We start from the raw sequence: 15,841 nt of genomic DNA on the forward strand, positions 1-15,841 counted from the left end.
TATATATATATATATATATATATATATATATATATATAACACTTAGAAATTTCCTACTCTTTCTTCTTTCTCTCTTTCGTTTTACTTCGCATTTTTTCGCAAAATGTGAAGCCTACGAAGATAATACTATTTAAGAACCCCTAAACCCTAAACCCTAGGAATTTGCTTCCAAAACAAAATGATTCGCAAAATGTCCTGGAAGCACACTAAAGTGTGCTTCCATGACATTTGGAAGAGAGTGTGCTTCCACAACATTTGCTAAGAAGTTCAAAAGCAAAAGAAAGTTCAGAAACAGAAGCAACTAGAATATTGGAGTGCTTCTAGGTTTTACAGAAGCAAGAAAAATTGGCGGCGTCATATAAAATTAATGGTCTTTAGGATGATAATGGTGATTTGTGTTTTTTTTTTCAGAAGCAAGAAAAATCGGCAGGTTCACCATCTTCATCACATCCCAATCATCCCGCACTGTGATTGATGCCTTTGTATTCAAGATAAACGGATCACTGCGATTGATGTTTTTGTATTTAACCTTCACAAAAATTAAGTATTTTGAGGAAAATAATGAAAGAAACGCTTCATAGAGAGAGAATATGCGAAGCAAAAGACACTAAAAAATTATGATTTTTACTTTGCAAAATGAGTTTGTGTCACATTTTGTGAAGTCTGCGAAGCAAACTCCACCTGGAAAATGATGATTTTGCTTCGCAAAAAGCGATTCTGCGAAGCCTGCAAAGAGAAAAACAAGATGGAAAAGGATGATTGTGCTTCGCAGGCTTCGCATATTCGCTTTCTGGAAAGCAAAATCATCATTTTCCAGGTGTTTTTCTGTTCGCAACTTCGCAAAATGTGACGAAAACTCATTTTGCGAAGTAATTTCTGGAAAAAGATGAAGATGAAACGGTGGATACTTATCTTATTTCCGCCTTTTGCCATTGAAATCGACAATAAACATATGATAAAAGCAGAAGAACGTCGAATAATGATGCATTCGATTCGCATAAGAAGAAATAAACCAAGAGACAAACATGAAACATGAAGATGAAGAACCATGCATTCATAAAAACAGAGAGACAATGAGAGGAAGAAGAGACACAATGATGAAGAAAATTGAGGTGATTCACACAATATAAATGAAGGGGAATATGAAAAGATAGGAGTGTTGTTATATTCAGCCCCAATTTCCCACCCCAGCCTCGTGAAATGATGAAAAATGTCCTTTCATGGGTTTTGGGTGGAAAAGCCTATTTTTTTTGCCTTCCCGCCACGCGGACGTATGGCTATCACGCCTCACCGTGTGGTCGGACGTGATAGCCATACGCCCCACCATGTGGCCGGGCGTGACAACAAGGTGAGGCATGTGGCTATCACGCCCGACCACACGGTGGGGCGTGATAGCCACATGCCCGACCGCACGGTGGGGCGTGATAGCCTCACGCCCGCATGTCGGGAAGGCAAAAAAAAAGGACTGTTATGCAATTAAACCCGCTGTAAACACTACACAATTTTAATAAAAACTTGTAAATACAATACAATTTTAATTAAAACCCGTAACAATAATATAAGTTTATGAATAAATATTATCAATTAAAACACATAACATGTCTCACCACGTGGTGAGGCATGATGTTCATATATCCATGTGTGAATTTTTTTTTCCCAATTTTACATTTTAATTATTATTATTCTAAACAATTATAATTATTCTAAAAACAATATACAACATAAAAATTAACAAAACTAACTTAAACAAAATAAAATTTACAACAACTAAATTTAACTATAATTAACAAAATAAACGTTAACAAAGATAAAAAAATAATAATCAAATTAATGAAATAAAAATAATAAAAACTAAATTAAATTAAAAAAAATTGAATTTTGCTCATACGGGCGTGAGGCCATCACGCCCCACCACAGGAGACATCGTATGAATATCACGCCATTTCCTGTGGTGGGGCGTGAGGCTATCACGCCTCCACCTATGGTGCGGCGTGATATTCATACGCCGCATCAGAGGTGGAGGCGTGATAGCCTCACGCCATACCTCACGAATCTGAATTTCTGAAAAATCTAAATTCGAATAAACAAAACGTCCAAAAATTAAGAAAATCAAACAGAATTTCGTAACATTAGTCCTTTTCCTTTGCCGTCCATCTTCCGATCCATGTTTTCGTTGATAAATTAGTCCGGATTTGATCCAAGAGAGTTTGAGAGGGTTTGAGAATTTTAAAATTTGGTAAAAGGGTATTTTCGTCCTTTCACGGGACTTGGGGTGAGAATTTGAGGCTGGATATAGTATTTTACAAAGATAGACACAAAGGGAGATGAAACCAATAAAAGGTAAAAGGGAAGATGAAATATTTAGGGTATTTTAGAAAATTCACAAATAAATAGTCTTGATAGGTAATAAATTTGGTAATTGATCTAAATATGTGAATTCTATTTCACCCAATTTTATAATTTTCAAAAAATAAAAATAAAAATACAATATTGCTTCAATTGAATTTGGGTTTATAATTTAAGGGTTAAAATGGGGTTTATGCCTTTTTAGTTTTATTCTATTTTGGAACCAAAATTAGTCCTTACACCCCTAATTCCCTCCATTTCGTTCCGCCCCTATTTCCCTCCAGTTCCACTTGCACCAAATCTCAAAATGATCTCCCATCAAAAAAAAAAAATCTCAAAATGATCCAGATGTAAAATGACGAGGCTCCCTTTCGACTATCAGCTCTGCCCTCTTTCTCTAACTCAGGAAAGCTTCGACAATCGAGTGCGATTCGACGATCTCTTGTTCCACAGCAAGATTATCTCTACTAGACAGTGAAGCTCTCTCTCTCTACGCGGCAGTGAAGCTGAACTTGCTTCACAACAGGTAAGGGCCTATCAATTGATACTGTTCATGAACGATATATTGGGGTACTACGTGTTTTCCTTTTTGCTTACTGAAAATTTAATTTGTGTCAATCCTAAAGTGAATTTGCCCCAAATTTGTGAATTTGCCAATCTTTTATGTAAATTTTTAGTATTTATGTCAATATCGAATTTGCCACAGAAATCTGATTTTTTTTTGAAGTTATTACTATCTTGAGTTCACTTAGTGTTTTGGTTTCAAATATGGAAATTAAAATGGTAATGCCAATTTTCTCAAAAAAAAAATGGTAATGCCAATGATTGCTCTGCTCAATTAATTTGTTGCTTTCAGGAAGAGTGTTCAACGACTAATCAAGTGGGTTTCTTTCCTCCACAAGTTTGTTGAATGATAAATTCACGTTTCTGTTTAACTCTGCTATTAGGGCAAAAACAATAAAGGACCATTGTTACTCTAGCACATGGATATTCGTTGCTTGCAAGTTTTGGACGTTTAAAACATTCCCATGAGTGTTGGGAGATGTTGATGTGTCTTTTATTTGGTTGTCATACTTTGATTCTTCAAAATATTTCATATATATGAGGAAATAGTGGGTGCTATAGGAAAGCACTCTAAGAATGTGATAATTTGAGAAATTTACCTTCAAAAGTTAACAATGAGATGCATGCTGGGTCGAGGGACGGATTTAGGAGGGAGCAAGGGGGCTTGAGCACCCAAAACTCCATTGAAGCTTTATATGTAGCTTTAATTCTTTCTGTAAAAGCACCCGGAGAAAATCAATTGAGCACCTATAAATAACCAAAGATCACCCTAATAAGGAAGAAGAAGTCCAAAGGTGGGCGGCAGCGACGGTAGTTGTATAAATTTTTCTGTTTAAATTTTAGGTTTAAGGATTTAGATTTACACTGTGAAATATCAGGGAAGAAGTATCCCCTGTACCAAACACCCTCCTAATTCCCCTCCCCAATTTTATTTCACCTCTGTTTGACCTACACTATAATAACCCACTTCCGTCCAGAGAGACCAGCTGTCCCTGCAGCGTCCAACGCCGGCTAGCACCAGTTCTTCGTGTCTGGCTGTCTTCCTTCTTCCCACCAAATCTCTTCCAATTCATCGTATGCAAAACCCTATCCATTTCCATATATTTCTGATTTTCAATTGTTATTTTGCTATGCAATTGGGTTAATTTGGATTTGAGTTGGCTTAATTTGGGTTACTGAGTTGTGAATCAATTGCTAGTTGCTATTACTAAACTATGGAAACTTTTTTCTGTAATTCTTATAAAGGGGAGAAAGGGAATGAAGGAAGAAGGATTAAGTGATTGGTTCTTTCAAGAATTTAATTTACTTTTTTATGCGTCATTACTTTGTATGAAGGAAGAAGGATTAAGTGATTGGATATGTTAGTTTTAATTTTATTAAAGTATTTCCGTTAGGAATTTTTGTTACAAGTTAACCCTGGAGTTTAATTTCTGCTCTCACTATAGCAATTGTCCTAAATAACTGCTTTTGTGTGTTTAAGTTTCTGTCCCATTTCCCAAAATGAATTTAATTTACTTTAAAGCAGCAAAAATTGAATAATATACCATTTTATTTTGGAGATTTCTTATCGTGTGATTGAATGGAACTTGTGCTTGTTTAGTCTCATACATGTACAGATTTGTGAAATGTGAACTGTTGTGGTGTACTAATCTAACTGATGTTATATGTTTGGAATAAAGATAGAACGTGCTGGAAATGAAGATGGCATGCGTAGAAGTGAAAATTCAAATTTGAGCTACCTGGATGAACAATTCAATCAATTTGATGAGCTTGTGAACCAACCAACTAGCCACTTATCCTATGAACCAACCCATGCAGTTTATGCTTATTGTATTCCTGGTGTTTTTGTTAGCTTTATCTGTAAAGGTTATTTGACTTGGATATCGGATTAGAATGCATATTTCTCTCTATCTCTCTGATAAAATACTTGGGTTCTAATGATGCCTTTTCTGAGAATGTAGCTGATATGTAGCTATACAAGTTCCTTTCTCATATATATGTGTAGGGATAATTTAATATGAAGATGGAATGCTATACATTAAAAGCTTACCATATGGAGAAGGGTCTTACATGATCACAAGTACACACGCACTAAACTCATATTCACAACTGATTTGCTATCCTTTAATAGTTTTTGTTTCGTTATATGGTAATTAGACACTGGTATTTACCTTGTACCTTCTTGCTGCTGGAAGCTGTTTATGTGATTGACCCGTTTTATTGCCACCAGCAAATCCAAAGCCAAGGCGACTGTTGACTTTGATTTGCTTCAACATCATTGAAAGAAGAACTAATGGTGCAGAGAATTTTTTGCATATGTTTAGATAACTGAGGCATTTTTGCAGGATCTGGAACTACATTCATTATCTTCTGCAAACTTGTAATACATGTGTGAATTACTTCAATTCATGTTTTAGATTGACTTGAACTAATAAGGGCATCTGTTGCCAAGTAAAGTTGTATTTAATTGAGTGATCTTTTGCTGACCATGTTACTATAATATAGCTTGATTATTTAATGTGAGAAGTTTGACTTCTTTGTAATCCTGTTGAATTAGAGAAAGGATAGTCCTGTTGAAAGAGAAAAGAAAAAGAATGAAGAACTACATTTTCCTATGTTAATTATGATATATAATGGTATAAGGGCTTTTGTGTCATTTTTTGAACTTTATTAATGTTTGACTAGATTACACATTTGACTAACAGAAAATTGGATGGAATTTGGACGGATGGACGAGCTAGATTTCTTTGATTTTTTGCATGTAACCTTTGTAGGTATTTAAGTAGATCTATCCCTTTATGTAATTTCCTTTTGTCAGGTCGAGGAAGATGTATGCCAAAAAAGGATATGAGTTGGTGAAAGAGCTCGCTAATGGTGAAAAAGGCCAGCTTCAACAATTTAATGTAAGATATAGCCTTTTCCCCTAGAAATAACAGTTTTCTTTTAGCAATTTGCTGTAGTTGCTGTTGTAGCTTGTATGAACAGTTGATCATGTCTATAATGCCTGAAATATTGTAGGAGGACTTGTTTAATCAAGTGATTGGTCAATGTACTCAGCACTACCTTGAGCTTCAGGCTTTGATAAGGTAATCCTTGTTTTAGCACATATCATGCTGACCTTTTGTTATTATTATTTTCTTCTTTTGATGTTTCTAATGGCTGAAGATGCCAACTTTTGCAAGTTTCTTCAAATTTCGTTTTTAATATGTTTTCATTAAATTTGGGAATGTCATCAGTGATACCAATGTTGTTTTAGAAATCAATAGACTAGAATGTGCAACAGTAATTGATGCCGAGAGTCTGGTTATCTGTTGAATCCACTGATAGGTATCTTATTTTTATGCCTTGTCCCTATTGAAGTTCAAACAGTGAAATTGGATCACTTCTATAGCACTTGAGGACTATTTGATATGTTTCAAATTGAATTTCCAGCCATGAGGAATCATTCTGTTTGCTTATATGATTTATTGCTTGATGTGACAAAAGGAAAATGCAGGAAGACAATGTGGATGTAAAAGAAACTAGAAATGATGACCACTATGGAGCACTTGTTCACCACCTTGCTTTGCTGCGCAACAAGAGATGCTTAATGGCTTATGTGTATGTGTTACTCATAAATTATCGACTACATTTGACATTAATTACATCAGCATCTCTTGTGCCTTATGGTTTATCACTTATGCAGATACAAGAGATCAGAAATTATACGTAATTTGACATGGAATGTTGGGCTTGAACTCCTTGAGCTTCCGGAAGAAATTCAAGAGAAGCTTAGTCACTCTGAGAAAAAATATTATGGAAAGCATTCCACCGCTTTGCAATCATATATGGCCGACGTGGGCATCGAGTTGAATGTGGTAACTTTCTATCCCTCACAGGCATTCATTGACATGACCAGCTTTTTTAGACTGATGGCTGTTGTTTAAGATTTATAAAGCTTATCTTGATGAAGATGCTTGAGCAAGGTTTTTAATTAATGAACTAGCTTTTCTTGTAAATATTTGAAATATTCAGAACACATGGGATATTCTGAATTGTGGGAAAAATGTAATCTTGGTCATTCGATGTTTGTGTCAACTAAACTGAAAGTGATGTGCTGTTGGAAAAATTTAGCATCTTCAACTGATAGTGTAGATTTTGATAGCTGAAGTGATTATGTGATAGGATATGGTACCGCCCAAAGATCCCTGCATCAAGGTGAGAGTCCTTGATGACATGGGTGAAGGGATACTACTTGGCGATAAGACAGCTAATCTTGCTCGCCATTCGATGCATTTTCTAAAACGAACAGATGCTGAACAGTACGTTGCACGGGTGAGTTTGCTCATGTTGATTTCTAACTTGAATTCTCTTACAATGTGCTGCTATTGTTATGACTTGTTATCTGTTTTCCCCGTTTCTGACCAACAGGGCTTGATGGAAGAACTTACTGGCTGACTATGTAAGATAGTGTAGAATCTCTTGGGAAAAAAAAAAAAAACGGGAGATGTACAAGTTTGGTATTTTTGTTGACCATACAAGAATTTAGGTTCAAGTTATGTAGCAGAATTCTGAATTGGATCCTTTGGTAAGAGGGTTTGCAACAACCAGTTGTAGTTTGGGTTGACACATGAGCTTTCTAAGCTACAACCTTGAAGGTGAGCTACAAACCTTCTAACTTGGATGGGTTTAGGCCTCAATTCACTTTCCATCATTTGGGCGTGTGCTCTGTGTTTTTGTAGTTGTATTCGTAGACAGGACAGCAGTCCATAATCCAACTCATCTCATGGGAATTTCTTGTTGAATACTATTATGTGGAAATATTTGCATTGTCATTTTGTGTTTTTTCCGCTGCGTTTAATATTTGTATTTAGTAGTATTTCTCTTTCTATCAAGCTGACACGTGTTCGTTGGCATTTGTTGTGAGGCCTAACGGGTATAAGACGTGCATTGTACTGAAAGAATGTTTTTTTATGAAATTAATTGGCAGCTTTCTCTCTCAATTCTCTTGCTTCTTCTTCTTCTTTCCCTTCTTTGAACTTTCTCAGTTATTATTTGTTATCAGAGCAGTTCCTTCCTAGGTTTTCTTTGAACCCACCGTATCCAAACCTTCCACCGTGGCTGATAATACCAGATCCCAAGAACTGAAGAAAATTGAAGAAAGTATAAAAGAATATGGTGAAAAGCATGCTCACTGAGAACAACAAGAAGTAGGAGCAGACTTTCACTAAGCTCATGGCCAATCAGTAAGGAACAATTATAGGTGAGATCAAAACGTTAATCTCTAATCTAAACATCACTGGCCCTAACCCAAATTTTAACAGTTTAGTGAACCTCAACCAAAATCATAACTCATTTCCACCGGAAACCCAACCTGACCAGCTAGCTATAAGGTTCACTAAAGTCGAGTTCCCATGCTTTGATGGAACAGATTTGGAGGGATGGCTATTTCGTTGCGATCGGTTTTTCCAAATCGACCTTACTCCATCTCATTCCAGGGTCAAGTTGGCTTTACTCCATTTGGTAGGAAGAGCTTTAGAGTGTCATCAGTCTTATTTGAAAAACAGGGGTCTGATTGAAGATCCGAATATGTTAAGGCAGTGAAGGGAAGATTTGGAGAACGCATTTATGAGGACCTCATGGCTGATCTCAAACGTTTGATTCAAACGGGATCTTTATTGGAGTATATAGAGGTGTTTGATGTTTATTCCCACAAGGTCACTTTATCATAGGAAAATGTCTTGAGTTGTTTCCAGAGTGGGCTAAAAGATGAAGTAGCCTTTCCCTTACAGATGATGGGGCCAAAAACTCTGCAACAAGCCTATGCCTTAGCCAGAATGCAGGATGCTTATCTCAATGCTACTAAGAGAGGTAGAGCTCAGGTAAATAAGCCTTCATTCACTCACAATTTTCCTTTACTCACTCACAGCTGACCTTCAACTTCCATACAAAAAGCACCTCTCTTACCCACCCCAAATGTGCCCAAACTGCTCACCAATTTCCCACACACTACACCTAGGCTTGGAAATCAATTAGCTGCAACACCTTCTAACCCACCTCGAACTTGGAGATTGACTGAAGCAGAAATCATTGAGAAGAGGGCCAAAAACTTATGTTTTTGGTGTTATGAGAAATTTTCATTAGGGCACCGATGTAAGAAGAAATATCTGCATATGATCATGGTACAAGAATGCCCAGAGGAAGAACTGGAAGCAGAAATGGACTCTAATGAAAGCCAAACTGACATTCCTACCATTTTCCTGTGTGCAATGGGTGGCTTACAAGAGTTTTCCCCACAGTCTATGCTATTGATAAGCAGTTTCAAACGCAAATCTCTGCAAATCCTTGTCGATTCAGGTAGTACTCATAACTTCCTTGATCTTACTTTAGTTAACGGATTGGGATGCCAGCTGAAAGCAATTGAACCTGTTAAAATTGTGGTGGCTAATGGCCAGGAGATTCTTTGCTAATATGTGTGTGAGAAGTTTCAGTGATAGGTACAAGGGTATACATTTGCTGCAGATTTTCTAGTAATGATTCTAGGAGGTCGTGAGATGGTATTGGGAGTACAGTGGTTGGACACGTTAGGGAATATTACTTGGAATTTCCATTCCCTCAGCATGGCATTTAATCTGGAGGGAATTAATTACCAACTGCAGGGGAAGGCAAACACTTCAGTAAAGGTGATTTCTGAAAATAATATGCTTAGAATGTTGAGCCATGGATATCCATCCTATTTTGCACAAGTTCGTCTAGCCCAAACACTAATGCCAGACACCCTAAACAACCGAACACAATTTGAGCCATTTCGAATTCTTATTTAACAAAATCACCTCTCTCCCACCATAAAGAACCCATGACCACAAAATACCATTATTGGAGGGTACCTCACCTATTAATGTTAGACCTTATAAACGCTCACCCTTACAGAAGGATGTGATAGAGAAAATGGTCCAAGAGCTATTGGACAATGACATCATTCAACACAGTGTCAGTCCTTACTCTTCCCCTGTGATATTGGTTAAGGAAAAAAGGCAACACATGGCAGATGTGTATTGATTACAAGGAATTAAATAGCAAAACTGTAAAGGACAAGTTCCCAATTCCCGTGATTGAAGAGTTATTGGATGAGCTCCATGATGCTTCAATTTTCACCAAAATTGACTTATCCTCGGGGTATTACCAAATTCGAATATCCTGCTGATATTCACAAAATAGCTTTTAGAACACATGGGGGGGCATTATGAGTTTGTTGTAATGCCCTTCGACCTTACTAATGCTCCCTCAACATTTCAGAGTTTGATGAATGACATATTTATGCCTTATTTGAGGAAGTGTGTTTTAGTCTTTTTTTTATGATATTTTAGATTATAGCAGAGATATGGAAACACACATTCAACATTTGAGGTTTGTATTTCTAAAACTTCAGCAACATCAGTTATTGGCTAAGAAGGGTAAGTGCACCTTTGGAAGTCAGAGCGTTGAGTACTTAGGACACATAATTAGTTTAGAAGCGGTATCTACGAATCCTGGGAAAATTGAAGCAATTGCAAATTGGCCATTTCCTATAAACATCAGACAACTTAGGGGGTTTCTTGGACTAGCCGGATACTACACGCGTTTCATCAGGTAGTACGACATTATAAGCAAGCCTATGACAGATTTACTGCAAAAAGATAACTTTGCTTGGGCTGACCAGGCACAATTAGTGTTTGACACTTTGAAAACTTCCCAAATAAAAACACATGTTCTAGCATTGCCTTCCTCGGATAAAAAAAATCGTAATTGAGATAGATGCATGTGATGTTGGAATTGGTGCTGTCTTAATGCAGGAATCTCATCCAATCACTTATATCACCAAAGCATTAGCTCCCATGCATCAGTCTTTATCAGTTTATGAAAAGGAATTGTTGGCGGTTGTGTATACAATAAAGAGAGGGACCATTATATGGCCCATAGGCATTTCTTAATCAAAACTGACCACTGCATCCTCAAATTATTATTGGAGAAGAGAATCACCACCACACATCAACAAAAGTACATAGCCAAGCTTATTCGGCTATGACTTTGACATATCCTACAAGAAAGGGAAGGACAATAGTGCTACGACTTTATCCAGGTTACCATCTGCTGAGCTTACTACTCTTACTATCTCAACTCCAGTGGGGAACCTCTTACCTGAAATTGAGCAGAGTTGGGCCAATGATGAACATTTATAGGTTGTTATTGAGAAGCTTCGACAGGGCAATCTACAAAAAAAATCCTTACAACTGGCATGACTCACTACTTAGGAGAAGGAGGCGATTAATGAAGGGAAATGACACACAACTGAAACCAAAGCTGCTGCAACTGATGCATGACTCTTCTCTTGGGGGATATTCTGGAGTTCATACCACTTATAAAAGGCTCCAATCATTGTTCTATTGGAAAGGGATGGAAAAAGATGTATGCAATTACATTAGGAATTGCATAATTTGCCAAACTTGCAAAATAGAAAATGTTAATACCTCATGCCTCCTTCAACCACTCCCAATTCCTGAGAATATTTGGAGTGAGGTGAGTATGAAATTTATCGATGGAATGCCTAAGTCAGCTGGGAGAAGCCATAATGCTTATGGTTGATAGACATAACAAGTATGCGTATTTCATTTGTATAAGTCACCCTTATATGGCTGCCTCAGTGGCTCAACTATTTATGGACAACATTTTTAAGTTATATGGACTGCCGACATCGATTGTTAGTGATATGAATCCCATCTTCATTAGCTTTTTCTAGTCAGAAGTGTTCAAATTACAGGGGGTGGAATTATTGAAATCCACAGCTTACGATCCTCAAACTGATGGACAAACTGAAGTTGTGAATAGATTTTTAGAAACCTATCTTCGTTGTATGTCTAAAAACAATCCTGAACATTGGGCTAAATGGTTATCAATGGCCGAATGGTGGTATAACACCACCACACTGTTATGCAATCTGCCCCATTTGAAATAATGTATGGTATGCCTCCTCCAATACATGTCCCATATTTTTCTGGTGATTATGCAATTGAATCAGTTGCTCAATTCCTTAAAGACAGGGAGTTAGCTCTGCAGATAATGAAACACCAGCTTGAGAGAGCTCAACAAAGAATGAAGCAACATGCGGATCAACACATGTCTGAGAGGGAATTTGTTATCGGGGACTTAGTTTTTACAAACAGCAGAGCATTATGCATTGTGGCAACCAAAAGATGTCACCATTATACTTTGGGCCTTATGAGGTGGAGGATAAAATTGGGAAGGTAGCTTATCAGTTAAAGCTTCTTGCAAGTTCTTCAATACATCTGGTGTTTCATGTCTCTCAGCTGAGAAGGAAGGTTTCCACCCAAACTACAGTCATTACTCACCTTCCTAGTGATATTGTTGCACAGCAAGTTCCAATTGCAGTGTTGGATCGTAAGATGGTGAAAAGAGGGAATACGACAGCAACTAAAGTCCTCATCTAATGGTCTGATAGAACTCCCGAAGACTTTACATGGGAATTTGCATTTGATATTCAGGGAAGGTCAGAATTTCAAGTTATAGAACCTTGAGGTCAAGGTTCTAAGGGGGACAAATTGTTATGTGAAATTTTTTTGCATTGTCTTTTTGTGTTTTTGCTGTTGCGTTTAGTATTTGTATTTAGTAAGTATTTCTCTTTCTATCAAGCTGACACGTGTTCGTTGGCATTTCTTGTGAGTGTTGGAGTTTAGTGTCCTAAAGACAATTTTTTTAGGATATAAATATTAATGAATAAATTGTTTATTTAATCATTTGTTTAATCAGATATATAACATTAAAATGTAACTATATATATAGAAAGGCACAAATCTTTCATAAAGAAAGTAATCCTAAATTTGTTTAAGTAATTATAAAGTGTTCATACAAGCATGAAGTGAGACTATACTTTATAATAAGATCAATAAACTTAAAATCAACCCAAGTCAAGTAATATGTTGTAGGGTTGGCATATTACTGTTGAGACTTGCATGTAACAATGTTTTCTGTCGAGATAGCAAGCTGATCTCACAAGCTTTAGATATTTAGATATCTAGACAGTTACATGGATCCGGTGAAGGAGTTCATTAGGATTGGGACCCGACTTGAGATAACAGCATGGATTAATTTATCTAAAAGTGTCAACTGTTCATCTAATTGATATTAGTAGGTATAACTAATCCTCAGACTCAAACATTCGTTAATTAGTGATTCTAGATTATGGAGTCTGGTACTTTGATTCTGTGTGAGCACGATCCAACAGGTGAGAGCCTAGGGTGTGTGAGAGCAGGGTTGGGTATCACATAAAGTGATTGCAGAATAGTTAATGTCAGATTGAGCATTCGTCACTCTTGATAAATGGGAGATATATCCATATGGCCGCTTGTGGTGAATTAACTGAAATCCTTACAAGGTGATAGAGTTAGTAGAAATAGAAATTTCACTTAACTTATCTTTCGGGGAGAATTCAACCTGTACAAGTAAAACAGACTCTTCGCTATATGTAACCTTGACACGTTCCCTGGTCATAAGGTATTGACCAATAGGATATAGTTGATGAAGGATCGTATTATACTGCACCTAATACTGAAAGGTTAACGTCAGTTATCAACCTGACTTCTTAATTGCTATGGGGGAATATCATAGGTTCTGCTAGTAACAGCTCACGACGGTATTCCGTTATATACATGTTGGGATTAATCAGGATGAATTAATTTCGAAGGATATATACGGCTAGTGGCAATAAAGAACCTAATGGGTCGCATATGAGACTTGAAACTAGAGGACGAAAATGTAATTAGTGGGACACACTGCATGGGCCGAAATTTAGTGTATTAATTAGGGATAATTAATTTGATTAATAATTATAATTAGATTATAGTTATGAATTAAATTAAAGGATTATCTGATAATATTAATTAGAAATTTTAATGTGATTATAACTCCAATTAATTATCCCTAATAATAATTAAATTACTAACTTGATTAGTAATATTATCTAAATATAATTTTTTATTATTTAGATAATAATAAGTGATTATTTAATTATCTAATTAGTAATCCTATTCCGAATAAGATTCTAATTAATTAATTAACTAATACAACTAGGGTTAGGGTTTTGAGAAGTCTATAAATAGACTCCCTAACTACAAATTTCGGCCAACACTAAACAGAAGGGGCTAGAGGAATCGTTCCGCAACCGTCTCAGCTAATTACAATCTTTCTTACTCTCTCTTTGATCTCGTATCGATTCTGTTAGAGGCAGTCATTGTGATTGCTATTTATTAAGGTTGATTACTAATCTTCTTTCTTTTCTGTGTTGTTTTTTTGTTGTTCCTGATACACAGATTAAGAGTTGTGGGAACTTCGCTTGCAACTGTAGATAGTTCTTCAGAAAAGGTATTTCACTCTATCACTCTTTATATGAAATAACAATTAACAGATCTTAGAAAAGGGAAATAGATAAAATAGATAAAATTTTATTATTCCGCTGCGCCTAAGCTTGTCTATTTTCCTTTAGTGAGGCCTAACGGGTATAAGACGTGCATTGTACTGAAGAAAGTTTTTCTATGAAATGAATTAGTAGCTTTCTCTCTCAATTCTCTGGTTTCTTCTTCTTCTTTCCCTTCTTTGAACTTTCTTAGGTCACAAATACAGTGTCAAATTTGTTTTGCAATAAACTGGGTTGATTTTATTGCATTAACTAACTCCATTCGAATCACTTCAAGTTGATGAATTTTTTTAGTTGATATTTTTTTTTTGTAACGCCTAACAGTTTCTAGAATTAAATACATGGCTTGTCGATTACCGGAATTTTCAGTTTTTCAGGTGAGAAGAGAGAGAAGAGAAAATATTTTGGACAAAAATGGTAATGTGTTATGTCAGCATTGTAACAGTGTTAGAAATTTTTTATCATTTTGCTAAAAATACAAAATGCAAGTCTTTATTTTGCAACGAAAAAAAATCACAAAGACCGTTACAAAAAATGTCTAACCACTTTTTTTATATATTTTACAATAATTTTTTTATATAGTTTCACAATGGAATAAATATTATTTCAAAAATGTCCTTGATTTGGGATTATTTTGCTTTATTTAAAAATAAAAGCTTCTGATAAATAAATACATTTGGGCTAAAAAAACATAAGCTGGTTTTTTTCTGGTTACATATAAAAGGTAACAATATTGCAAAAAGAACGAAAGAACATAATGTGGGGTATTAAAAGCATAAGATGTATAATAGAAAGAACGAGATTACATATGACAAATAAATAAGAAATTAACGATGATCAAGTGAAGTTTTAGACTATGAAACGTGTCTAAACATGTTCTACCTAATCCGCTTTGAGTTGATTATGCATGTGTCTTATCTCATATTGTTGCATCTCTTGCGAGATATGCTTGAAAATTTAAAACATGGCCTTGTTGGAGGTCTCCAATAACTCTTCATGAAAAAATTCATTCGAAAAGTTTCTTAGCAAAGTGTACATGTCATGTAAGAAAATCTGATGTCCCCAAAATTACGTCTCTTTCCCTTTCCTATTCCTTTTAAAAATAAGTTCGTATATTTAAAATAATATATAGTTTATCTACAAAAAAAAAAAATTTGACGATATTCTTTTTGTGAGATGAAAAAAAAAATGAGACGGAGTCTTGAGATAGAAGATAATCTCTCAAATCTTAATCATGTAGCTTTTCTTTTCTGTTTGAGATAAAATCTAAATTTGTCCCTAATGTAAACAATAGTAATTTTAATCTTTTTAAATTGAAGTAATTTTAGATACATTATTGATATTATGTAGATTTATCAACACTGTATAGCGTCCCTGTGAGGCGCCGTTGTGTTCGGCCGGGGGCATTCCGATGCTAAAATCAGTAATGTTCTTGAAAGAATAAACTATAATCACAAGTAGGGTTTTTGAAAGTGTGTCAGTATA

At 35.7% G+C, this 15,841-nt stretch overlaps 1 protein-coding gene across 2 annotated transcripts; it reads left to right on the forward strand.

Moving 5' to 3' along the window:
* The first annotated feature begins 2,576 nt into the window (after positions 1-2,576).
* Positions 2,577-7,768, forward strand: LOC136224822 (uncharacterized). 2 transcript variants are annotated; one of them, XM_066013250.1, is made up of 8 exons: positions 2,577-2,872; positions 4,590-4,776; positions 5,729-5,813; positions 5,929-5,996; positions 6,397-6,510; positions 6,596-6,767; positions 7,075-7,224; positions 7,321-7,768. In XM_066013250.1, the coding sequence occupies exons 3-8, from the start codon at positions 5,739-5,741 to the stop codon at positions 7,345-7,347; spliced, it is 606 nt and encodes a 201-aa protein (XP_065869322.1). In that variant the 5' UTR covers positions 2,577-2,872; positions 4,590-4,776; positions 5,729-5,738; the 3' UTR covers positions 7,348-7,768. The 2 variants fall into 2 exon arrangements, with proteins under 2 accessions (XP_065869322.1, XP_065869321.1); XM_066013249.1 differs by lacking the exon at positions 4,590-4,776.
* The last annotated feature ends 8,073 nt before the right edge of the window (positions 7,769-15,841 follow it).

Source organism: Euphorbia lathyris, chromosome 3 (assembly GCF_963576675.1).
Source record: "Euphorbia lathyris chromosome 3, ddEupLath1.1, whole genome shotgun sequence".
NCBI classification, from domain to species: Eukaryota; Viridiplantae; Streptophyta; class Magnoliopsida; order Malpighiales; family Euphorbiaceae; genus Euphorbia; species Euphorbia lathyris.

Bases quoted from the DNA above. Each gene is read 5' to 3' on its own strand.
- LOC136224822 (XM_066013250.1), top strand. From the start codon at position 5,739: ATGTATGCCAAAAAAGGATATGAGTTGGTGAAAGAGCTCGCTAATGGT. The intron at 5,814-5,928 runs GTAAGATATAGC...GAAATATTGTAG, and splicing joins GCCAGCTTCAACAATTTAAT to GAGGACTTGTTTAATCAAGT. The intron at 5,997-6,396 runs GTAATCCTTGTT...ATGTGACAAAAG, and splicing joins GAGCTTCAGGCTTTGATAAG to GAAAATGCAGGAAGACAATG.